This window comes from Callorhinus ursinus, unplaced genomic scaffold, assembly GCF_003265705.2.
Source record: "Callorhinus ursinus isolate GAN/ISIS: 27379988/994484 unplaced genomic scaffold, GSC_fseal_2.0 scaffold7, whole genome shotgun sequence".
NCBI classification, from domain to species: domain Eukaryota; kingdom Metazoa; phylum Chordata; class Mammalia; order Carnivora; family Otariidae; genus Callorhinus; species Callorhinus ursinus.
In genome coordinates this window covers 48726893-48753493 of record NW_027397069.1, presented here as the reverse complement: position 1 = coordinate 48753493, position 26601 = coordinate 48726893, and the positions used below count along the sequence as shown (strand labels likewise).

Below are 26601 nucleotides of genomic sequence, written 5' to 3'. Positions count from 1 at the left end.
AACTACTTTATGCCTTAGTTTCCTCATTACTTAAAATGATATAATACCAACCTCTTAGGGTTTCTTTGTTTTTGCATGTGTGTATGCATAAAATGTAGTGTCATGCCTAGCGGAAAGGAAATGTCCAGTAAGTGTTGGGTGCTGATAGCCTTGAATTCACTTAACAAATGTTTACTGATCAAGTGCCATGCTATCACCCTGAAGTGGAGTGTTTGTACCTTGTAAAAATACACTGATTTAAAACACCTACTTACATATAAATATAAATAGAGATTTTAAGGCAATCTTTTACAATTTAAAATGACTTCTGAGAATCTCTAATAGACTCTAAGGCAAGGCTGTGTTCTGACTATATTTGGATTTAAGTAATTATAAGTGCTAATTCATATAGGCTTTCCCAATTATTTTTAGTTGGTGATTTTTCTCTTGTCCCTAAATATTATAAGCCATCTACACAGATTTAAAGAGAAAAAAGCTCATATATACTTCAAATCCAAAGTAACACTTTCCCTTTCAATATTTTGATTTTTTTTTTTTTTTTGGTAAATATCTCACACTCACTTCTATAATATCTAGATAAATATAAGAATAAAGCATGGGTTTTTCTGGAAGGGGGTTTTCACCTGACTTTAGCCAATTCTGGGCAACAGGCTCTTATCTGTGATAGCAACACAGGGTTCATTTCATTCAGAGGCTAGCCTATAATCATACCTGGAAGTGGTCCTTTAGCTTGATGCTGTTTAAAGGAAATAAAAAGATATTCTAAAAATGAACCTGTAATGTGGAACTTTGCTATACAGTTTACATCAGATGAACTGAATTTGTATGTAAATTAACATATTTGCAGCCTACTGTACACTAAGAACTGAAGAGACTTAAAGATGGGCAATAATAATAGCAAACACATGAAATGCTTAGTATATGAAAGTGCATTGTATATATTGTCTCTTTCCGGCCTCACAAGAACCATATAAGAGGATCTCTAGCTCTGGATATTTAATTAAAAATTTAGGAACAAATAACTACTCAACAGAAGATAAGCCCTTAGGTAGCTTATAGTCTAATTGATGGGGCAGACAGTGATTAGATAATTACAGGAATGACTCTTCATATACACTATAAAGGAAAACCAGAGTCTGAGCTAGTCTTGGGAGCCTGAGAAGTGTTCCCAAGAAGTGATGTTCGAGCTGCAATCAACAGGATAATTGGGAGTTGTGTGTTTTTTTGCTGACATCATACATTATTCCAACACCAACCAACTTCACTTCAGTTCAGACACTACCCAGAGTTAGCACAGACCCCATGGATTAGGGCCCAGTCTCTCAAGATTGCCCCTGTTTCAAACACCAGCCACAAATGGGGTCCCCAAACTACCCACACTTCTGCCTGGCTGACTACAAATGTGGGTGTTTCCATGACCTCTCCTCCCCCAGTTTGATAATTCATTAGAACGAATCACAGAAATCATGGAAACTCCTATACTTACGATTACTGTTTTATTATAAATGGTACAACTTAGGAATAGCGAAATAGAAGAGATGCATAGGGCAAGCTATGGGGGTGGGGTGTTGCCCAGAACTGCCATACCCTGTCTGGGTGGGCCACCCTCTCAGCACTTTGATGTGCTCACCAATCTAGAAGGTCCTCAGTCCTTATTCAAGAATATTTATTCCAGCTTCATTACACAGGCGTAACTGATTTAAAGTAACAGGCGTAACTGAGTTCATCACTGAACTCAATCTCTAGCTCCTCTCCCCTCCCCAGAGCTGTCAGAGGGGCAGACCTGAGCGTTGTAACCCTCTAAGCATACGGTTGGTTTTCCTGGCAAATAGCTTCCATCTTAGAGCATTCTGGGGTCATCTCATTAGCATACAATCAACACTCTTATCACTTGGAATCCCAAGGATTTTTGGAGTTCTGGGCCAGGAACCAGGGACACAGACTAAGTTTTTATATTTTTGTGATGCCACAGGCTGCCTCTGTGGCAGCCAGGGAAACTTGCTCTCCAGACCTCCTTCAAAAGAACTTACTGTGGGAAGCATAGTCCACTGACAGTCCCAGCTGCAACCCCTTTGTCCATTATACCCTTTGTTCTGGGAGCACACTGATTCTGCATTCTTCCGGCCAGTGTCTGAACATTCCAAGGTAGTAGTGTCAGCCTATTCCTGGCCCAGGTGGGACTCCTCTATTGGGCAACTTTTACCAGAAGATTCCCCGTTGACGTATTTAAGATTTTCTCAGAGTTGTACAGAGGCTTTTCCCACTCAATCCCCCTCCTCAATCTGCTTTCATAGGTATCACATCTGCTCTTGTTCTTAAGGCTTTCATGGCCTACCCCTGCTCATTCCCCTTTGGTCCTTCACAAGCATTCTTCCCAATAAACTTCTTACGTGTCTGATCCTGTCTTGATGTCTTCTTTTTGGAGAACCCAAACCGACACAGCCTTTTAGATACACCAGACCCCTGATTACAATAGCTTAGACACTACATCTGTTGAAGTGCTACGTAACTGTACTGGGGAAACCCACTCCTTTTTCTTATTTCCTCCCTTTGGGGCTCCAGTTTCCTTATTTCCCTACTCAATCTTCAAAACTTTTCCCAGTTTGCTGTGCTCCAGGGAAGGGAATAACCCTGGTAACTGATACTTTTCTTTCCCTTCATCCTCGAAGTCTCAAGGGACAGTGAAGGGAGAATAAAGACGGCTTGGTCAGACCACTTATTAATGGCCAGTTCCCGATTTCTCTCTTTTCCTCTTCAAGAACACTGTGTTACATTAGTATTAACTGTTTTATACATAGAAGGTGGGATATAAAGTGGAATATATGATAACATAATCATTAAGTTATAGTGTTCAATTTTTGTGAACATCACTATCTAATAATCGTGACTATATTCTGAGTCCTGAAGTATAATGTCTTATGTCCAAGACAGATCATCAAAAACTTCTTAGGTCATTCTTGACTCACCTCATTTCAATCCAAACTAGCCACATAAAATAGTCTTAAATTAAGTGCAAGTTTTTACAAACTAATGACAGCCTATAAGAACTGCTTTCACTATTTCTTTTTCACTGCAGTGCCCCTCTTCTGAATCCTCATATGAGTGTGAGAAAATAAGCTTTTGCCATAGATGTTAAATGGCATGAAAGCATCGGGCTATCGCTCCTCCCTGGGGCTAGTGAGCTGAATAATGACGAACTTCCTTTTAATGCTATGAAATAATAGTACATAGGAAGAGAAAAATCTATGATTGATTCTGATGAGTAATCTTCTTGACAGCTTAATATAGATGGCTATTCATTAGAGGACTATAACTCAATCTTCAGACAAGGCTCATAAGCATTCAGAAAGTTTGTAAAATACAGATAGTATTTAACTCTTAATGATAATTATATGGCTCGATGAGCTTGTTAGGTGTCTCAGTGATTACTATATTCTACTAGCAGCCTAATCAGTAGAACTCTGCCTATTTGACTTATTTTTGAAACAAAAAATGTGGCAAAGCATGCCAATACTGTAGTAGCTTAAAGTAAATTACTTGTGACCTTGAATAGTCAAACTGGGTACCCCGAGAGAATAAAACCAAAATAACAATTAATAGCTGGAACTCTTACATCTTGGACTCTTAACCATGTGCTAGACCTTGTACTACACATGTCATATAATTCCTTTTTCTCATCACAGTAAACACTTGGCCACTTTACAGTTGAAGAAACTGAGTCTTGAGAGATTAAATGATTTCCCAAGGTCTCACGGCTTTTTTTAAATGATAGAACCAGCACTCCAACCTAAGTCTATCCACCAAAGTCTAGATCCTGAAATGAGATGGAGCTGGAGGTAGGAAGTGGTAGTATAGCTGGCTAAGTTCCCATCAATCGTCATATTTTTACATCAAGGGAAAATAGAAATTCTATAGGCTAAAGGGAGTGATGCTACAGAAACAGTGATGTGACATTTACAGCTTTAAAATTCTTTGGATAGGGAAGTAATTTACAAGAGTCAAGTTTCTGTGGGGATTCTCTTGTCTCTGCTGCTTTTCTTAAATGATGGTTTGGCGGGCTTGCATTTAAACAATTCTCTTACCATCCCCTCACCATCCCTGTTTATGAGCAACTTAAACAACATCCCGCCTCCTGGTGATGTTTCAGACTTCTGACCATAGGCCAGAGTAAGCAATTCATTTGACATTCATGATATTGGACATGTGTGGGTATATATGAGTTTATATAAAAAAAAATTCACAACTCTCACCCTTACTGTGTGTGATGCACTCTGACATTTTCTACTCTCATTCATTAAAAATAAACCCATTAAATTGGTTTTATGACCCATTAGTGGGTTACATGTATGGTGTGAAAAAACATAGCTCTGTGCACGGCAGAAGAGATTGCTGGAGGAGATGGAAAGAAAAGACATTTTGGTTTGCTTAGATCCAATTTATCTTCCTGTTTATACAGGAGAGTAGAAATTATGGTTCTGTTTAGAACGAATTTCCAACTTTTCTGTGCTAGATTTCACTCCTCTGTATGGAATGCATTTGCAGTCTGCCAAGTCTTAGGGAGCAATCATCTTTGCTCAAATACAATATCAAAAATGAGTGGGCATTTCTCAAAAAGTCTTTGACAGCTGAAACAGTGAAACAATAAATCAACAGGATGATGAAAGCATGAAAAAACATAATACCTATAATAATCAGTAGAGGCATAGCAGAAATGAGAAAAAAGAAACTTAGTTCAATTACACAATAAGGTTATTTAATTCAAAGTCAGTAGAGTGCTGTAAGTTTATACATATTGTTAAGGTTAATTGCATCTATTCAGAATCTATTTGAATCTGAAACAAAAGCTTAACGGGAAAAAAATCATCAAAGGGAGAAGACTGCAATTGAAGGGGCTGTTCTATATCAGAGAATCAGCTAATGATGATCTTCCTTTGTTCTGTAATGTTTGTAATTCCCCCCCAAATATGAACACTTAAAAGGCAATCCATTAAAGTCCTATAGAAAAACTAAAGACATTGATCATCATTAAAACTCAAGGGCTAGTATGGCCCAGTGTCTGTTTTACTGTGGCACCAGAGAGAGTGGAAATCCTGTGCTACCTAATCTTGTAAGAAAACCTGAGCCCCTGCTTGAAGTCTTTATTTTAAATATTTCCTCATTAAAAATCTTCAGAATATTTTCCCCGATTGTAAAAGTAAGGTTATATCTGCTTTTATAAAAACTCAAACATTACAAAAGTAATACAGAAAGTAAAAGTCCCCTGCAATTCAAATCCTTAGAAATAAACACTTCAAATAGTTTGATAGGAAGACATCTTTATTTTTAAAGTGTAAATGTGCTCGTTGATTCTTTGTGCCAAGTAGAAAGTCTTAGAGCCATTACACTTTTTGATTTCTATTGCCAGTAGAAGGTGACAGGCAGGAGAAGATATGTTCTTTTTCTAATCTTTATTTTAAAGTGTGATTGCTCGCTATCCTATAGGCAGATACTGTTTTCACATTGGTTTATTATTTAACTGTGCAAGGAAACAACTCTTGTTCTAACAGTGGACTTTTGGATAATATCTTTTACGTGGTACTCTTCCCCAAAATATTTGACCTGAACATCTAATCACGAATAAATCATTTTCTCAAATCCAGATTGTGAGGTGTTCTATAAATTCTATAAGGCAATTTACCTGGTGGGGCGCCTGGGTGGCTCAGTTGTTAGGTGTCTGCCTTCGGCTCAGGTCATGGTCCCAGGGTCCTGGGATCGAGCCCTGTGTCGGGCTTCCTGCTCCGTAGGAAGCCTGCTTCTCCCTCTCCACTCCTCCGGCTTGTGTTCCCTCTCTCGCTGTCTCTCTCTGTCAAATAAATAAATTCTTAAAAAAAAAAAAAAATTTACCTGGGGTATTGGTCAGGGTTCTCCAGAGAAACAGAACAAAGAGATTATATATTTGTATATAGATACAAATATATACAATATATATTTGTATATATATAATCTAATTTATAATATATATGCATATATAAAAGTACATATTATAAAGAGATTGTAATAAATATATATAATATTTTGTAATATATATTATAAATCATTTTAGAATTATATAAATATATAACATATAACATTTTTATATATAAAGAGATTATTTCATATATATATATAAAGAAATTTATTATAAGGCCATAAGGTATTGGCTCACATAATTATGAAGGCTGGGAAGTCCCATGATCTGTCATCTGCAAGCTAGAGACCTAAGAAAGCCAGTGTGTAGCTCCAAAACCGAAAAGCAGGAGAGCCCATGGTGTACATTTCCCTTCTAAGTGTGGAGGCCCGAGAACCAGGAGCACCAAGGGCAGAAGATTGATGTCTCAGGTCAGCCAATCAGGTCAACATTGGTTTCAACCTTCCTCTGCCTTCCTTGTTTTGCTGAGCCCATCAGTGGATTGGATGATGCCCACCCACAATGGGAAGGGCCACCTGCTTTACTCAGACCATGGATTCAAATGCTTACATTTTTCAGAAACATCCTCACAGACGCACCCAGAAATCACGTCTAGCCCGGGTACCCTCTTGCCAGGTCAAGCTGACACAGAAATTAACCATCACACCTGGACTTTCCAGAAATATAAGTCATGAAAGGTAGGAAAAAGTCAAGGAAATGGTCCTGGATCATTGAAGTCTATAGAGACGGGTCAAACAACAGGCAGGTGTAATCTGTGATTGGATCCAGGATGCGGTGGGGGTAGGGAAGAATATTCTAAACATTGGAACCATTTAGAAATTTGAATATAGAATAAATATATATTAATATTAATTCCCTTGGGTGTGATAGTTTTTTTTTTTTTAAACCTGTAAGTAGGGGAATGTCTTTGTTCTTTTTTTTTTTTAAGATTTTATTTATTTATTTGACACAGAGAGACACAATGACAAAGGGAACACAAACAGGGGGAGTGGCAGAGGGAGAAGCAGACTCCCAGTGGAGCAGGGAGCCCGATGCGGGGTTCGGTCCCAGGACCTTGAGATCATGACCCGAGCTGAAGGCAGATGCTTAACCACTGAGCCACCCAGGTGCCCTGGAAATGTCTTTCTTCCTTAAGAGATACATGCTGACGTGTTCAGGGTTATGTTACTGACTGCAGCTTACTTTCATATAATTCAGAAAAAACAAAGATGAGGAAAGTGAAGGAAGTGTGGCCAACCATTTACCAATTGGTAAATATAGGTAAATAGTATATGGGTTTTCATTTTACTAATATTTTAATTTTGCTTGTAGGCTTAAATTTTAAGATAAAAAATTGGGGACAAAGTAATTTCAGATCATATTCTAAAGTTCATTGTGCCTCTCTTTTCCTTTATTCTTTTGGAATCTGGAGAAATTAAAAGGAAGTTTGTCATGGAGCTGTATGCTTAAGATTTGTACAGTTTGTCCTAAGTATATTATAGCTCAATAAATAATTTAGGGAAAAAACCTGGGCTCAGAACCATGTTACTTTTGCAGATGACTATTTGCTAATCTTTAATGAACTATTTATCAACACCACTTTGTTTCATGCAGTGGTTCTTATTACTCCTAAGACACAGATCAAAGAAAAGAATCAGGAACTAAGATATGGATGTTAGAGAACAATGCCAGAACCAGGGTTGTAAAAAGACAATTAAAAAAACTAAATCGCATACATTGTGGAAGAAGATGGAGCAAAGAAATTCAGTCACAGAATGAAAAAGGAGATGTACTGTGATTTCGAGCTAGGTTTTATTACATATGGTGAAAGAGGTGACATATATGTATGTTATACATAATTCTCATATTACAATTACATATAATAGATATCGGCAAATAGGTATCTTAAGCATAGATGGCTTTATTTGTTTCTCACCTATGAAATAAGTCTGAAGGTAGTTAGTCTCTGGGTGATGTAGTACAAATAGCAGGCAACCATAACAGAACATTTATTTTCTAGCATTGTTCTAAGGACTTTGTATCTGTACTCTAAGATGTAGATAGCTGTTATCCCCATTTCACAGGTGAAAAAATAGAAAAACTAGTAAGTTGCTCAAAACTGTAGTTAGAAAATAACAGAATTAAGGTTTAAAACCAGGCAGCTTGGCAATAGATTACCACTAATGTGGTGGTTTTATAGTCACAGGGCACCAGATGGCTTTTGTCCTTCTGTTCTGCCATTTCTGATACATGTCTTCTGTATTCAGGTTGCCTCATTGACCAAGATAGCTGCTTGAGCACCAGCTACCACTTCAGTCTTCCATGAAGATTGGAAAGCAACAGAAAAGCCTTTCCTCTCTGTCTCCATTTGAAGGAGCTTTTCTAGAAATCCTTCTATATCACTTCCACTTACATTTCAATTTCCCAAACTTAATAACATGGTCATACCTAGCTATGAAAAAGGTTGTGGACTGTAGTCTTTTAATTGGGTACATTGTCAACCTGAATAATATAAAGGTGCCATTAGAAGGAGAAGGTGAAAATGAATGGGTAGAGTCAGCATCTTTCCTAGTTTGAGAATTGAGGAGAGTCAAACATAAGAGCAGACATTAATCATTCAAACTGTTTCTGGGATTTCAGAAATGCAAATGGGATATCTAAGGAAGAAAAACTTAAATGTAGTCCACATTCCTGTTCAGAGTATTGATTTTAGAGGACTATTAGAGTTATCTTCTGGATAATATTCTGCGCAAAGCTTTATTTTATGCTTTGTACATCCTGCAGGATTGTTTATAATACTGAACAATTGAAACAACTGAAATAGTTAAGTGAGAGGTTATATTATGCTGCATCCATGTTCTGAAGTATTATATAGCCCTTTAATATCAAGCTTGTTACATGAATAGTTGGGAAAATCACTTATAACTGAAGACATAAAATTGGACTTAAGATATGATTGCGGCTGTGTAATAATAGGTACAGAATATAGATTGGACTGAAATTCACTCAAATAAAAGTAATCGTGGGGGTCCCTGGGTGGCTCAGTCGGTGAAGCATCTGCCTTTGGCTCAGGGTCTTGGGATTGAGCCCTGCATCAGGGTCCCTGCTCCGCGGGGAGCCTGCTTCTCCCTCTCCCTCTGCCTGCTGCTTCCCCTGCTTCTGCTCTCTATCAAATAAATAAATAAAATCCAAAAAAAAAAGTAATTGTGATCTCTGAGGGGTGGGATTACGAGCGACTTTTCAATATTTAAAAAATATATTTTTGTGCATTTTCATGTATAAGCATGTTTCTTTCAAAATCTAAATCAGAAATAAAAGATGAATTTTGTTTTTAAATGTTCTATGCAGAGATTCAGATATAAATCCCTCATACCTTATATTTCTGGTTTTGTCCTTTAAGTTACAGATAATCTTGAGGAGCAATGCTTAAGACATGTGGACATAATCAGATCTTAGTCTATTAATAATAATAATAGAAAATGGGGACACCTGGATGGCTCAGTCAGTTAAGCATCTGCCTTCGGCTCCGGTCATGATCTCAGGGTCCTGGGATCGAGCCCCACATAGGGCTTCTTGCTCAGCAGGGAGCCTGCTTCTCTCTCTCTCCCTCTTCCCCTCCCTACCACTTGTGTGTGCGCTCTCTCTCTCTCTCTCGCTCTCACAAATAAATACATATATATATATATATACACACACACACATATATATAAAGAAAATGTACAACCATTGGTAAATATGTGGTTTTTATGCAAATGCAAATTTCCTTATCACTAAGCTATTCTTAAAAGAGTGTTTATCCTGAATATTCTCTTGTTGGAAGACAGTCCTGCTTGGGCCTCTTCCACCCTTGTATGTCTTGCTGGGTGTGCCAAGACAGCACACCAGACATTTTTTCATCTGGACTATTCCTCAAGGTTGTTATGTAGCTGGGAACCTTGAGAGATGAGGTATGCTTTCCCCAGAATGAAGACCAGGCTTGCTTACTACCTGCTGTAAAAAGAGTGGATTCCTCAGCTGTGTTCCTCAGCTGCCATGCAAACATGCTGTGTGTGCAGCATCTATCATGTTACCTCCAAAAGACATGGGGCCAGAGAGAGCAGACATAAATACACTGATGCTCATGCTGTGTGCTGTGCCATGAGTAATAAAGTCTGAGTTTCTGACCCAGGGGTCTCATGGCTTTTGCTAGTATCTATGAAACAGTAACAGGCTAAGGGTAGCTTGTTAGGTTAAAGTTAGTTTGCAAGTGATAATTTGGAGCTGAAATACATGCGAAACCATGTGGCCTAGTGTAGAGTTACCTCCACCTGAAAGAAGGGGCACATTTTTCTAATTTGCATAAATTTACCACATCTCACTAAGTCATGAGTCTACATAGGGGTACTGGGATGGATGGATGTGTGTATGTATATACCTCTTTAGACTTTCCATGAAGTTATCCTATGAACAAAGGTACTGATGACCTGTGATCCCTTGTTTATCATTTCTCCCTGGGTGTCTCTTCAGCCCTCTGGGGATCTATTCAACTGTCCAACAGAAGCTGTGAATTAAAGAACTGACCTGCTTCACATCAGCCTCTTGGATGTGTAGACAATGTTTTGGACTCTGCAGGTTCTGAGACCAAAGAGAATCCATGAGCCCTTCCACAATGGAGTTGTGGAGTGCTGGGTCAGAGTTGGTGTAATAGGTTTAGTGGTTAAGGATGATTTACTCAGCCTGATCTTGTCATTTTTTGTTTTTCTTGGGAATATGGTCTGTTTATAAAAGAACTTTTGGCAACCTGAATGCCTCAAAAGTTTTGACTTATAATTTGGCTAAAAGCAGTAAGCTTCAGATGCCCATATTAAGGTCACAAAACAAAAACCAATATGGAAAGCCATAGCTAGAAAATGAATTTCTATCCAGTGCTTTTGATTAACCAAAAAATCCTTGTTTTTCAAGTTCATGCAAGGTTAAGATTTTCTTGGACTATGAAAATCTCAAACTAATTTTTTTTTTTTTTTGTAGGATGGTAGACTACATGTCTACTATTCTGCTTGGAAAGATCTATTTGTTACTTAATCTTCTACCTCTTTCTGAATTTTTGCTCTTGACTACGTTTCTTTTTCAGTCAAACCACTGTTGTTCCTAATTAGAAATTTAAATTACATCTGCTGCAGTTTGTACACACCAGGGGATATATTTATGTAATACTTTTAGCCAGCCAAGATATTTTTCATAACTTCAGCATAACATTTTTTCATAAAGTGCTTATTGATGACACGTTGTAAAAATTGTGCAAGAATGGACATGACAGAAGCAGTTGTGTAGCTCAGGAGAGACCTCACAGGAAAAACATTCCTTACATATATTTTTCTTTTATATATTTATTTTTTATGGTGCAGGAACACATTTTCTTGCACTATTCTTTATATATTCTCCCTTAGTATGTCTCATGGATGGGGGCTGTTGGAAAATGAAAATAATCTTACAAATTGTGATATTTCATTAAATTTCAATGAGGTAATTAAGGAAACTCATTTTCAAAGATATACATTTATTTCAGTGACTTGAATGTTGCTTAATCAGGAAATGCCCAGAATACTAAATATAGGTAGGTTGGGCTTGTCTAGATTAGCATCTTTGAGAGTCAGATTGTTGAAAGGGAAGACATGCAGGTTAAAACAGCAGAGGCCTTTGCTGTGGGTGGAAACTAATTGGCTGAAAACATGAATAAATTATACTTGTTATTCATGTCAAGAGCAAGAGAGGAGAGGAGGGATGAATATTTGTATCTACCAAGGCCTTACTTCTGCCACATGATAAAAAAAAAAAAAAAGATCATCAGATGTAGGCTCCTCTTCCTATGTAGCAAGTCTGAGGAATAGAAGCTCAATTACTTGCCATGCTTTCTTCTGAATATTATGTTTCAGATTTGGTATGTTCAACCAAGAAAATGTTACTAAGAAGGTTGCTAAGGAATTCTCTAACATGAAACATTTATTCCTGGGACCTCTGTCCTTGAGCCTGGGGTTATGTTAAAATGCTTTCATTTAAAAGGCTCTGAATTTAGGGTTGGATAAATCTTTCCCTCTTTTCATGGTCCTGCACTGTGTCTGGATACTTGTAGGCTACACGTATTGCAATAGATTGACTGCAGTTCTCGTCCTAAAACTAAAGATTGTGGTATGATGTTATTGGACTTAAATGTCTCCAGATGAGATATTGTAGAGTAAAATCTTTTACAAACGGATTGATGTTTCTTTCCAAATCTTTCACAAAATTTGCATACGGGAGGCCTGTGGAACTTGGAAAATTTTCTTTGAAGCAGCTGTTAGTAAAGTCCTACCAAAGAAACACTTCTTTTGCCCTTTGGGATCCTATCTTTTAAACTTCAGCTTGCTATACTTCTCTAAAGATTTCTACACCCCTGGGGCCTCTGTGATGCTCCCCCACCTTGGATCTCTACTTAACATCATCCTACTTTGACATTTGTTTGGGTATTCTGGTATTCTTTTTTTTTTTTTTTTAAGATTTTATTTATTTGACAGAGACAGCGAGAGAGGGAACACAAGCAGGGGGAGTGGGAGAGGGAGAAGCAGGCTTCCTGCAGAGCAGGGAGCCCGATGTGGGGCTCAATCCCAGGACCCTGGGATCATGACCTGAGCCGAAGGCAGACACTTAACGACTGAGCCACCCAGGTGCCCCTTGTTTGGGTATTCTTGTGGGGTGCTCCTGTGGCTTCATAAATTGTTCCAAACTAAAGCCTAAGCTCCGTTAAAGTGGTTGGTGTCTGTTTTTTCATATTTCCCCTCACTCTTCAAAAGCCTCTTAACACAAGTCCATAAATAGGTGCTGTAGTTAAGTAGATTACCCTGGAAGTCTATCAAGAGGGTGGTGATAAATAACAATCACACTGTATGCTTTCTGTATTGAACAGAAGAGTTAGCAGCAGATGCGCAATTGGTCTAAGACAAAAGTCCCGGGTTTGAGTCTAAGCACCATCACTTAATTAACCTCATGACCTTTGGCAGATGATTTAATGTCTGTCTTTATCAGTGATTTAACCCCTAAATTCCCTTAAGTCCAAGGGTTCAAGGATAACTTGATTGATCTAGAGCAATGGTTCGCACAGTGTGAGAACAGGGACATTCCCCGGGAACAGTTAAAAATGCAAGTTCTTCAACCCCACCTCAGACCTCCTGAATCAGGAACTTTGCACTTCAACAGACCCTGCAGGTGATTCTGAGGCATGCTGAAGTTTGAGAACTACTGATCTTTGTAGAGTCAAATCCCTGGTATGGCGAGAAGCTCTGTATCATAATGTTCGTGGACATTGAGGATTATGCAGTCATGTCACGGCTGGCATTTAAATCCAGTACCTGTGTTTCATCTTTAAGGCTCTGTACAATGACTCACCACTGCATCATATTCAAGTGTGCAGCTATTACCCACAGAATTGCAGCTCCCAAGCTCCTATGAAGTGCTGGCAATTGAGGAGTGAAAAATAGTTCTAAGGTGAACAAAGAATATACAATGGACAAGGGATTAATTTCCAGTAGCAGCCTCCTAATTTTGTATTCATAACGTCGTATGCATGGTGAGGCTACAAATGCAACGTCTGCTGATATACATTAGGTAATTGGGCATCTTGCAGCCCCATTTGCATGCAAAGGTGGTTGTACATTTCCCATTTACAAGTCTAAAATTAAAGCCCGGTTTGAAGCAGGCTGAAGTCTTGCTGCTAGGAAAATAATGAGATAAGGAAGAAATGACTTCTGTTAATCAGCACTTTGGCCTCTACTGTTCAATCTTTGCTAATTTGTCCTTTGAAATTATACATTCTGTGTTGAAGAGACAGAATTCTAAGCATATCTGGGGTGTGTTTTGGTTTAAATCCTACATTTATAAGATGATAGTGTTTATCCAATGCATTTCCCCTAAAACTGGACGCACACATATGCTGCAATCTGTTGCCACCCTAGATTTCTGCTCTGTGAAGGATTTGTGCTCTTGTAGGACTACATGCATCATCTCAAAGAAGAGCAACCCCCCCCCCCCCGCCGCCCAGATTTACAGACTGGGTCTGTGGCATCATTTCATTTTAGTTCAGCCCACATTCATCAAGCAGCTACTTTGTGCCAGATATCGTGCCAGAGGCTGGGTGTGTACAGATCAGTCAAGTTTCTGGGTCCTCAAAAGCTCACAATATTTTCACAGACAGCTTCCTGGTATCTCAGTGTTGCGTATTTTTGCTTAAATGAAGTCTTCCCAGATCCCCACCCCATGAATTAAAATGTTGCAAGGATCCTTCTCTGATTATGTTCTACCTGTGTCCCCAGGAGAACCGGGGACCTAGTGGACCCATGCCTGGAAGAGTCAAAGCCCCAAAGCATAAGATTATGGCCAGAGGACCACTCAGATGGGTCATGAAGAGAAGGTGGCTGCTTTGCAAATGGCCTATATTTCCAGGTGGCAGGAATAAAGAATGCAGGAGTGTTTTCTGTACCCCCAGTGTGGATCACAATGGCAGAGAATGCCCATCTAAAGCCCTTTCAAAGGGGCTTTCCCACAAATGCCACCAGGAAGAACAATGGATCCCTACAAAGACAGTTTACCAAGAGCCAACTGTGAGGCAGTCACTGTCCGTCTTCACCAGCTGCTTTATATTTCCATATTTGGCCATGTGCATTTGTTTTACTTTGTCAACTAGATTGTACGCTCCCAGAGAACAGAGCTGGGTCTTAAGAAGACTATCTTCCATGGTACCTATTTGGTGGTGACGATCATAAATATATGAGCAGGAAGACTGTCTGGAGGTTTATATGCATTAGTAGTTTCTCGTGGTAATCAATGTTTTTCTCTTCATTCCAGCCCAGGCGCATATACTGTGATAGCACCAAATGAAAACCGAAGAAATCAGATACAGAGGAGTACGTATATTTATTCAATCAACATTCAGAATTCTTTTCATCTTCTTATAGAGTAGGATTAGTTTACTTAGGTTTGTAGTATTATTTTCTCATTTGTATAGACTTACTAGATCTTATCAAGTTTTTTTTTCTTTTTTAACTTTAGCTGCTTTAATTGTACCTTTTAAAATTATTCTATTGTTGGTGCTTCTAAATTTGTTTCTCTATGTTAATAGCAGAACTCATAGTGCAATTGTAAATCTAAGATTTCCATTGGCCTAAACTTTTTCACATCTATTGCCAATAAATCTATCTAATTCCCAGGAAATTGGGCTGAGTGCAGATACTTTTACAGGACTATGAACACATTTGGAGCAGATGAATTATATATGAAATAGATCATGACCTAATTTGTCCCTTTCTTGATCTGTCCTGCCCCATCCCTTCTTAATAGAATTTTTCTTTAACTTTGTGCTCCCATAATTTTGTAAGTATCAGAGTCTACCCTAAGCTGTTTTTATTTGTGTACCTCAGTTTCCTTGTAAGATTACAACCTGTTTGAGGGCAGGGACTACACCTTACTCATTTTTGTGTTTCTTTTACCTAGTGGGTGTGTAACATATTTGGCTGAAATTGTATGGTAAAAGAAATGCTGGCATTTAAAGCTACAGCATTATACCTCAGAGGTGGATGGAGAACTGAAGTTCCACTAGTTCACAAAGAAGTTATGAGGCTTGTTCAAGTCAAACTGTGGGGCTAGCCCTGACGTTCTGTGCTGTCCTTTATTAGATCTTGGTAGGAAATTTAATATTGTGGCTGAGAATGGACCTACAGCCACAACAGGAAGGCAGGTCCCTAAATTAGAGACTTGGGTCTCCAGGAGACAGGTAGCACCCTGGGTGGTACACCTGCATCAGTGCTGAATACAATTATCACAACTATGCAGAGTGATTGTGGGTACTGCCGCAGGTAATCAGAGGAATCCTTAAAAGATTTTAAGGATTTTAAGCATTTTACAAGCTTTTGATTTAAATACTTTCCAGGAATTTAAGCCTTAGTGTGGTCTGGAATTTTGGGATGTTTCAGAAGTTTTTTTTTTTTTCTCTCTTTAATAGTTAAAAACTACCATATATGGACATTTGAAACAATCAGGTCTAAGGGGTAGATTCAGACGTGCCCTGGAAGACGGTATTAGTATCTTTGGCGCCCCCTGCTGTCACATAGAGGGTATATTTGGGGAAATAGCACCGCTCCACCAAGAGGAGGCTTTCTGCCTGGTGGTATCCAGCACAAGGAACCCACGAACCCTCACTGCTCCTAGTTGCAGTAAGCTTGGGGGACTTTAAAATACAGTTAATATGGGCATCAGAATTCTCTGGGGATATGTTTACTGTGTGTGAAGAGTACTTATCGACATAAGAGTGTTCTTGTTTTGCACACATTCTCTAGAGGAAATTAAAAAAATTAATTTGATGTAGGGTTTTAAAAACGCCAGAATGAGAGGAAAAACTAAACTCCTTTATTTTAGTAGGAGTTCAGGTTTTTTTTTTTTTTTCCCCTCAAATCTGAACCTTCAGTTCATACTTGGAGATAAAGTGCCTGGGTGAGGGGGAGGGGCGAGCCCAGGGTGACTCCAAGGGACGGCTTCCTTTCCTGGATATTTTGTCCACTTGTGCTTGCATGTAGTTAATTGCCCTCTGATGTTTGTTCCTTAGGCTTTCAAGCGACCTGTTTCCTTTTCACATTCTAATAATTGATGATTTGACATTTCTCACCTGGTTTAGTTGCTGAGCAAGAGCTACAGAGTCTTGAGAAATGGAAGGAGCAACATGGAGCGAAGCCCGTTAACCTGGAGCCCAGGCGGTTAGGTAACCCAGCAAGTGCCTGAATCGGGGAGCACGGAGCCACCCAGGGAACCTGTTACTGCTTTGCCTATACTTGTCTTTGGACGCATGTAATAGGTTTTTGGGTCACTGTGCTGCTTGGAATGGAATGCATTTAAAACTGAAACTCTTAGGTAGGCAGGTATGTTATGGTTTCTGATCTTCTGCAAGAAGCAAACGTATGATGCCACAGTTATGTGGGAATAAAGTGATGGCTTAATTGCCGAATAATTTAGAGCCTCTTAGATGATCAGCTCTGAAGAAAGCTTACCTGGGGCATTGCATATGCCTTGTCATATAGCACTAGGCAAGAGGGGAGTAAAAGCTAGTACAAGCATATTAATCCTGACAGTATTAAATGCTAATGGGGAAAAAAATGAATGGCGATTCAATTCTAAAACTAAGATGAGAATGAGCTGGGGACCCGGTGGTAGGTATAAAAAGAACACCACCTGTGTTTTCATTCTACAGACAGAGAGACCTTTGGGCCTCTAGAGCGCATGCTAGTGTGACGAATTGTGTGGGCTGCCTTTGCCTGGTGTTTGAATCATTCAACAGGGATGCCACCTAATGGGAATCATTCATGTCCTTTCTTCTCTTTTCTCTTCCAGCAGCATCTGAGAACTGAAAGGTCTGGATACAGTGTTCCCACAGATTCAGTTAATACCAGTGCCTTAGAGTCAGGGGCTACTTATTGTCACAATAGTTTTAGAAAAGTAGTTTTTCCAGGATATAGGTTAAAATAAACTAATTTGGAAATCACTTAATGGGTGAAAGTAATGGTATTATCACCATCATTCCACTGTATTTCATGAAAGGGGTTAATCTCAAGTGTCACCTTTATGCTGAATAAGCCACATTCGAGGGGTATGACCAAGAAACAGCTTTGTCTTTCCTAATGGACCCCCTCAAACCGGCCACGTGGGACTAGTTTTTCCCATGCTCTTTGGATGAAATTAGATCTTTTTGGTCTTTTTCAAATGAAAGCTATCCAGCTAATTCTAGGCATTAAACAGTGTCATTTAGTAATTAATGTTCAGTCCCAGGTACTAACCAAAACTCTGTTACTAATGGAGATTAAAGCTTCTTCCCTGCTCCAGCCCAGGCCTATTCTGGGTAGAAAACTAGCAAAGGAATTGGGACATGGCTGAATTTTTCTCTGTTGACTCCCTCTGTTCCCAGATTCTGACCCCTTCTGGGTCAAAGGAAGAGAGAGAGATAAAAGAGGTAGGATCTGTACTGCGCAGGTCCTGGTTTCTGAAAGTCTTGGTGAATCCTTACTGTGCATTCTCACCCTGGGGTTCTTGGAGTTTTTCAGAGTCCCCTTGCCTACCATTCATCCCTCACTGGATTTCCCTGACATACTTTCCTGCTGGCGTGCTTGGCTTCACCATTGGCTCTTAACTAGGTAGACATCTTTGTAGGGCTCCATTATTCCTCCAGGTGGCCCACATGGCCAAGTCCTTTAAGATGGCTTTAGATTGGCGTTCTCTTTCATGACATCCCAGATTGGGAGCATAGGAGACACTTATGCATCCTTTCTTCCCCCAAACTCTGGGAGTACAGACTCTTTGCCATGCAGCCACCTCTTCTTGATGACCTGAGTAGCCACCCAATAGCAGCCAGGTGTGTGTAGGCTTTGACTTTTCTAGGTACAGGTCCACTAGGTACTTCAGTCTCTTGGGGACGCAGATTGAGTTCTCCAAGTGATTTTCATTAAACCGCTTTGGCTCATCTTGATGTGACTGTTCCTTCTTCCCCAAATACACAGAGAAAATGGAATCTGCAAAGTCCTCTTTCCTCTGATTTCTACCTTCCTTTGACCTATCCAACCTCTTTTATAGGCTGAAGGTGGTTGCTAGTTAAGGTTCCCCAAACTGTTTTTCAGTTACCCCCTTGCAGATCCTGCTGAGGGAGCCAGGCCCCTCACTTTAGAATTTGCAGTAGTTGTTGCCTATTATCTTGGGACCTTAGCCAATATGAGCACGAGTCTCATTGTAGCTTTCTGTTAATGATATATCTAGGAATGGTCAAGGTTCTATGCATGGGAAGAGGCTGGGGGTAAAAAAGAAAAGTCTAGAATGCATTAAACTTTGAGAAGAGTTTTGAACAAAACCTTCAAATTCGTAGGCATCTGACCTTCTTTATTTCTATTAATTCTCAACTCCTCCCCTATTCCTCTACCCTTTAGAATATTGGAATAATTCCCGGAGATACTGACGGTGGCTGTAACATTAGATAAAAGCTTCAGTAGGCCTCACTGTTTCTTTCCCATTCCCCAATTCCCCACAACAGAGACTGAAGGGCCCAAACCAAATAGGTCTTATATATCTTTTGGGACTCAGAAGAAATGTCTCTATGGTGTTTTTATCAGTTCAATTACAAAAACTACAGTGAATGCAAATTGTTTTAATGCTTCTTCTGTGCGAATGAATCTTGCCGAGAACTGACACTTTTAGTGACCAAAGCACCAGAGAATTATTTCAAAGGAATTTTTATAATACACATACCAAGCTTGCATAAACACTGAGAAATCCCTAAGTGGCAATTCTTAGATGATTGTCAAGCTGCAAGGATTTCTGTCCCCAAATTATTAGAGGTTTAGGAGAGAACAGGCAGATAATCTAACATCCGTATTTTTCTCTTGAATACCTAAAGAAAGGATAATAAATAGTATGGATTGACCATCAGTTACTAACTAAAATAGTCCCATTGTCATTTTAAAAAACTGGGTTATAAAGACTATGTATTTGTCTAGTGGCAAGACTCCTGAGGATTTCCTGCACTTTGCTACTAGAATATGAGGCATTAGAGTCAAAAGAAGAAAAACAAAGCATCACCGATCATCATCCTTAGTAGGTTAAGAAATGGTTGTACTCAAGCAGGAGGAATGTTCTAGAATTTCTAAGACAGGCAGTATTATTATTAAGCATGGACCTTCAGGTATAATTTCAGTCTAAGTAAAGACTTGAATACCTACATAACTGAAAACCTTAGTGGGATTGTCCTCTTCTTTCAGGAATATGGCACCATATTCTGTCCAGCTCTGTTTCTCTTTTAAGAAATTACCATTCTCTAATGTCTTAGCAAGAAAACTGGTTATATCCTTATTTCCAGGGATATGAAAATGTTAAAGAAATTCAGTGTAGACTTATCATGTATTAATTAGTCTTTGAAGGCTGACATTTCAGCTTAATATTCATGTTTCACATTTTGACTTTTTTTCCATAGGTGGAAGCCAATCAGAGGCTGAAGTCAGGCAGAAACAACAACTCCAACTGATGCAATCTAAATACCAGCAAAAGGTCAAATTCCATCTTTTTTAGTTTAATTTTGGCAAGGAATTTGAGTACCAGCACTTTCAATAACCATGGAATAATACAGTAACTTTACCAAAAACGTAAAACCTTTAAATCGATAGCAGGAGACTCTCACAATCAAAGAAATTAGGAAGCGAGAAAAGAAGAGACAGATATCTAGAATTCTTTTCCAAGCCATATGTGTCAATCAGGAGGACCCTTGATAAAGGGATTTATTGTTTATAGCTTAACTCTACCATGTTTTGAATGTTTTATTCCAAGAACATGGATTTGTTTACCTAATGCCAGTCATGAAAGTAGTAGAGAAAGATTTAAGATGCCAGTGACTTTTTTTAAAATAATGAACTCTATGAGTTTTATAATAAGGAAATATTATCTGTTCTTTCTCTCTCCTCAACCTGGGCGTGGGGGTGGGAAGACAGACAGAGACCAAGGAAAAAACACAAGAGATTAATTTCATGGGCAGGGGATGCAGCCTGACCATTCTCTGTGATCTAAGTAGCTGGAAGTGCCAACCTATAATCATGGTGAGGTATAGCACAAACAATACTGTAATTTGCCTTTCATCATAATTTTGTGTTCCAGAGGTTCAGACTGAAAAATAGTAACTGTGTTTTGTCCTCTGTAATTTCAATACAATTTAGCTAAAAAGAGAAGAATCTGTAAGAATCAAGAAGGAAGCGGAAGAAGCCAAAATGCAAAAAATGAAGGCAATTCAGAGAGAGAAGGTAGGACAGTAGAAAGAATGATGAGCTACCGTTTACGGAAGGCTTACTGCATGCCAGGTTCTCTTCTCCACACTGCCCATACACAAATTCATTGAATTCTCACAATAACCTTACGAGTATATGTTATTCTTATTACCTCAGTTTACAAGTGAGGAAACTGGCAGAGAGGACAGATAACTTGACCAAGGGCTCATGGCCAGTAAGCAGAAGAAGTAGGATTCAAATCCAGGCAGACTGGCCTCCAAGCTAGAGTTCTTAGTGACCACACTGTCTCACCTCCCAGGCAAGCGATCCAAGTAGGGCCTGTGTATTTGACCAGAAGGCAAAGTAGTTAGTAATGATAGCATTTGGGGCACTGCCATGTTTATATCCAAATATTGAATTTTCTGGGGTGAGTGTTCAATAGGTGAACATACCTCTCTTCCTGATAAAAGAAAAAGTGTGCATTTGCATTTCAGTATTACTGACAGGATCTATGCAAAATCTTGAAGCGAAAGCGATGTTTTTCATTTTGATAACTCTTTCTGGGGCTTGGCGGAAAAAATCTCTTAAAAATGTTTTTCTGCTACAGAAGAATGAAGAATGTAGTGTTCTACCCCCACCTCTCCTTCCTCCTCCCATTCTCCACAAAGTCCTAAGCTGTAGTAGGTTTTAAGTACTGGAGGTATGGGGGTGGGGCGCCTGGGTGACTCAGTTGGTTAAGCGTCTGCCTTCGGCTCAGGTCATGATCTCAGGGTCCTGGGATCGAGCCCCTCATCGGGCTTCCCACTCGGCAGGAAGCCTGCTTCTCCCTCGTCCACTCCCCCTGCTTGTGTTCCCTCTCTCACTGTCTCTCTCTGTCAAATAAATAAATAAAATCTTAAAAAAAAAATACTGGAGGTATGGGGACATTGGCTCATGATACTCACCACCGAGCATGGCACCTGCTGCAAGTATAAGTCATGGAAACATCGTTCCTATTCTTGCTGTCCGCCTGCCTGTCTGTCTGCCTGTCTCTTTCTCTCTCCCTCCTTCCCTTTCTTTCTTTTTTTCTTTTAAAGACTGAGTGTTGGTCAAAATTTAAGCCTGGTTACCAAGCAATAGATATTTTTACCAGTTGGAGTTAATGAAGCCAAATGTGATGGCTTATAAAACACAGGCGAGTATATGAGTCTTTTCTGCTGTCCACCTGGCTGGTGAGCAGACCGTCTTTCTTATAAGGTATTTGGTTATGTTGTATGATCTTGGGCAGCTCCCCGCCATGCCCCTAAACTAAGCCCTACCTCCTCCTCTTCTCTCGTGGCTGGGAGCATCTGTAGATGGAGATGTGGGCTCTGGCGTGGAGATAAGACTGGACTTCTACGTGAGGAACTCTAATGAAATGCTGGAGGTGTAAGACAGAAGGGTATGAGAACTTTTGCTTGCAAAATTTAATTTGGCAATCTGTTTCCAATTGATCAGCTACTACACCTTCACTGAAAAGATTTTTATTACAATAATTCGTTTTTAACCTTTAAAACATTTTTTGTTTCTTTTTCTACTTCTCTATTCCCTATCCTTTTTCATCCAACTCCCCCCTTTCATTTCTTTTTCTTCAAAGGAAGGCTCACACTTTGGTCTTGTGACTGTAGAGGAGGTGTCCCGTTTACATAGTCAGTCTGCATTTCAGGGGGAATTAAGAAGATCATCCAGCCATCACCAGGAATTGAATTAAGAGGCTTGCAGATCCTGAAGAATTACTGTGTTGCAACTTATTCTTCTAAAAGCCACGTATTAGTGGTCATTTAATACCCATAATTGGCTGGCTTATGGGTTATTTATAGCTCATTTCTTCCCGGGGTCAAATAATGTACGCTATTCAGAAATGCTGGTGGCTGAAGTGGTTTTCTTTCACATTGAGTAAAAGCAGCATTTTTCTCTTTCCAAGTTGTACTGTAACACTAGAGGTATCGCAATCATTAACTACAGAAATCTTAATTGGATTGGTTTTTCTAATGTGATAACTATAATGATTATTGGTATAATTTTGTCCAAAAGTGAAAGATGGGGAGAGAACGTTGATATGTTGATCCTTCCCATTCAAAATGTGTTCTTTGAACCAGCAGCCTTGGCATCACTTGTTAGAAATGCAGAATCTTGGGGCACCTGGGTGGCTCAGTCAGTTAAGTATCTGCCTTTGGCTCAGGTCATGATCCCAGGGTCCTGGGATCAAGCCCCGCATCAGGCTCCCTGCTCAGCGGAGAGCCTGCTTCTCTCTCTCCCTCTGCTGCTCCCCCCTTGCTTGTGTGCTTGCTCTCTCTCTCTGTCAGATAAATAAATAAAATCTTAAAAAAAAAAAAGAAATGCAGAATCTTGAGACCCCACCTGAGACCTTTTGAACCAGGACCTGCATTTTAATAAGCTCCCCAGTTGATTCTTAGTGCATAGAAAATTTGAGGAGCATTAATGTAAGCTACTGAACAAGATAAGGAGCAGCCTGCCCTGGTCCTTCCATAGACTTGATTTCTCTGGTTAATTGCCCTGTGCTGCCACCAGGACCTAGCTCTTCCTGTTGGATATAAATCTGTGGCTTTTCCTACTAAATGAGAGCCTATTTAGTAGCTTGTGTAAGATAAAAGAAAAATGGACATTAGCCATCTAGAAATGGCATACTTCACACTGCCAGTGTGGAAATGGCCAAGGGAAGCAATAATGGCAGTGCTTATGGAGCATTTATTCTTTAAAATGCACAGCAAACACCCATATGGACAGCAGCCTGTAAAATACCATCCTCCTCTCCAGGCAAATGGCTACTGTCCAGGAACTCTAGGTCAAGTAGAAACCAAGCAGCCTATTGCCACCTGAGAGTCCCTAGCTTGGCCTCTGGTCTTAACCCCCGCCTTGCCCTTCAGTTCTCCCTCTCTCCCAGGCAGGGTCACCATGGAACACGGGGTCTCTAAATGGTCACCACCTGTGTGTGAGTGAGGGGAGAGTAAACTATATTCCCTGCTAGCACATGTGAGTGGTCTTTGATTTTTAATAAGCACAAGGATGTGAAAAGCAGCCAGCTCTTTAGCATCTGGTCATGTCAATGGCTTCAGGGAGAGTTAGTCCTATAGGTGAAGGGGAAATTTGTAAAGGGCACTTGGATACTCCCATCAAACTTTTATTTTCTGTACTAGGGTATGTTGATGTTATGTGTTCTTCCCCTGGTGTGTACTAGAGCCTCCTGGACTTCATCTTGGTAACTTGAAACCGACCATTGTGGGAATATTTTCACCACAGAAATCAGTAAATGCTACAAGTCAACCTTCCCCTCCTCCTCTTTGCTAGAGCTGGTTGCTAAGTTTATCAGCACACCACTGCTTTAGCCCTAAGTGAAAGAGGGCCTCCCTCACCTTCCCCTACCACACACATTCCAAAGCCAAGCCTCTGAGGGCTAAGAAGGGCAAAGATTTCGTGAAGTATCTGGCATATTATATGTCTGATGCTTATTGATATAAAACTAGATTATAACCCATGTAGTAGGCAGAATAATGTCCCATTCCCTGCCCCTCCACATTCTAATCCCTGGAACCTAGGAATATATTATGTTACCTGGCAAAGGGTGGGGGGGATTACATATGCAGTTGGAATTAAGGTTGCTAATCAGCTTACCTTCAAATAGAGAACCCTGCATTATCCAGGTGGCTCCAATGTAATCAAATTGAAAGAGGGAGGTGGGAGATTGAGAGCTGAAGAGATGGCAGCAGGAGAAAGATCCGGCCTGCCACTGTTGGCTTTAAGATGGAGGAAGGGGCCATGAACCTAGGAATGGAGGTGGCCTCTAGAAGCTGGAAAAGGCAAGGAAAGATTCTCCCCTGGAGCCTCCAGAAGAAAAGTAGTCCTTCTGACACCTTGATTTTAACCCAATGACACCGTCTTGGACTTCTGATCTCCAGAGCTGTAAGATTATTAGAGTAAACTTGCATTGTTTGAAGCCACTAAGTTTTGGCGATTTGTTACAGCAACAATAGGAAACTAATACAACTCATGTGGTTTCATGATAATGTATTAGCTTCTCTTTCTGGAAATCTATAAGTCAGAGAAAATATCCCTAAACTATTAGAACAGCAGTGTGAAAGAAAATCGTTAAACAAAGGCAGCATACCAGGTATAAGTACTTTCTTTGCCAACTGGCTCTTGCAGGGTAAGTACACAGGTTTTCATAAATCCTCACAACAAGGCCTTTGCCTGAATTTTGTGCTATGAGAGTAAACCTCCACCATGATTTTCCCTCATAATTCCATTGATGGATTAGGTAATAATTCGATTTTTTTCTCCCCCAGGCTTTCATAATACGCACACACTTGAAACATGAAAATCTTCCAATTCCATGTTAAAGACCCTCCCTACCTCCTGGATTCCTCTTCTTCTGCCTTTGATCTCCTTATGTTTGAAATGATATTACACAGTGGTATATAGTTTATAAATACTTTCATTTAATACTCAGAACCTTTTGTGGTCTTATAACCTCAGAAACGGCAGGAAACCAGCCAGAGATCTGGGTAGCCTCTGATGACTTTCCTTCTTCTTTCTAGTAAACTATAAAGTCATAAAGCTGAGAGTTATTTGGAGCACTGGAGGTCACCATTTTTTATGCAGACACTGAGAAGCATTGTTAGTTTTAAAGTGGTTTTTTTTTTTTTAAGATTTTATTTGAGAGAGAGAGAACAAGAGAGAGAGAATGAGCAGGGGGAGAAGGAGAAGCTGGTCCCCTGCTGAGCAGGGGGCCAGATGCTGGGCTTGATCCCAGGACTCTGGGATCATGATCTGAGCGGAAGGCATACACTCAATGACTGAGCCACCCTGGTGACCCTGCTAGTTAGTTTTAATGCTATAAAGTGAAGTAGGAACTAACCAGTAGAAAATAAGGTATGCATATTAGATGCAGAGATGCATACATATACATTCTTTTTTAAGGAATCACATTTGTTGCTTATTTCTAGGAAGCAAGTAGTAGCAAAGGCTAACCGTTTAAGACAGATTATAGGGTAAAACCACATTGAGGTACTTACTGCAATATTGTTTTTATAAACTAGGAAAAATGTCCATTTCCTTATCTGTAAAATGGGTATAATAATATAATGGAACGGAAGGCTTAAAGGATACAATATGTGGAAAGCCCTTAGTACAATGCCTAGCACGTAGTAATCACTGACTTGGGGTGCCCTAACCTAATTAATTATAGATGTAGAGAAGTGCTTTAACACGATCTCATTTGACTTTGTTGTTTCAGGCTGGTGCGTGGAAGGCAAAGCATTATTTTACACATGAATTGGTTCAATTATTTCATTTGTACGAAACCCACATGAATGAGATTGCTCGAGAAAGCAAACACACATGCCTTTGTGGGTTTTCTTCTTTTGCTCCACCAGGTTTGTGGGCTTTCCTGCCATCTGGGTCTCTAACAGTGCCTACCCTGTGGCACCCCACTCTGCAGGCCTGGACCACCTCTAATTACCAAGATCTTTCTCCTCTCTCTTTTTCTCCTTTTCTTTCACTTTCAGCTTATGATCTCCTCTCTCACCTTCTGGGAAATAAAGTCCATCAGGCCATAAGGACCTTTATTTTTCTGCTTCTGTACTCTTCCTTTGCTGTTTCTACCCCCACCCCATCTCAGAGGGAATAAGAAAGTGCTTTTCTTTGTTGCTACGATGGATTCTTCCGCTTGTGTTTATTATCCCCTCTTCCCTCCCATCTCCTCAGGAACCTTGCTGCTCCATCGGTTAAGCCCCCTTTTTTCTTGTTACTTTCCTGTCCCCCCACCCCTTCTGTCTCTTAGGATATAATCCTACTCAGTCCTCTTAAAAACAAAGGCTCTTTCTCTGTTCTGGTTTGCTTTCAACTCCTCCC

At 39.8% G+C, this 26601-nt stretch overlaps 1 protein-coding gene and 1 long non-coding RNA gene across 6 annotated transcripts in view; both read left to right on the top strand.

Annotated features, from left to right (window-relative positions):
- EPSTI1 (epithelial stromal interaction 1) overlaps positions 1 to 26601 on the top strand; it is a 289769-nt gene that overhangs the window by 206301 nt on the left and 56867 nt on the right. For 3 of the 5 annotated variants that reach the window (XM_025874833.2, XM_025874831.2, XM_025874832.2), the window contains exons 2-5: positions 14780 to 14838; positions 16602 to 16685; positions 19932 to 20005; positions 20665 to 20748. In XM_025874833.2, coding sequence (XP_025730618.1) covers positions 14780 to 14838; positions 16602 to 16685; positions 19932 to 20005; positions 20665 to 20748 — 301 coding nt within the window. The remainder of the gene's footprint in view (positions 1 to 14779; positions 14839 to 16601; positions 16686 to 19931; positions 20006 to 20664; positions 20749 to 26601) is intronic. The other 2 variants (XM_073894504.1, XM_025874834.2) reach the window with 2 other exon arrangements.
- LOC112826648 (uncharacterized) lies at positions 6157 to 8388 on the top strand. Its single transcript, XR_003208997.1, has 2 exons — positions 6157 to 6624; positions 8194 to 8388. It is a non-coding gene; the product is annotated as an uncharacterized lncRNA (long non-coding RNA).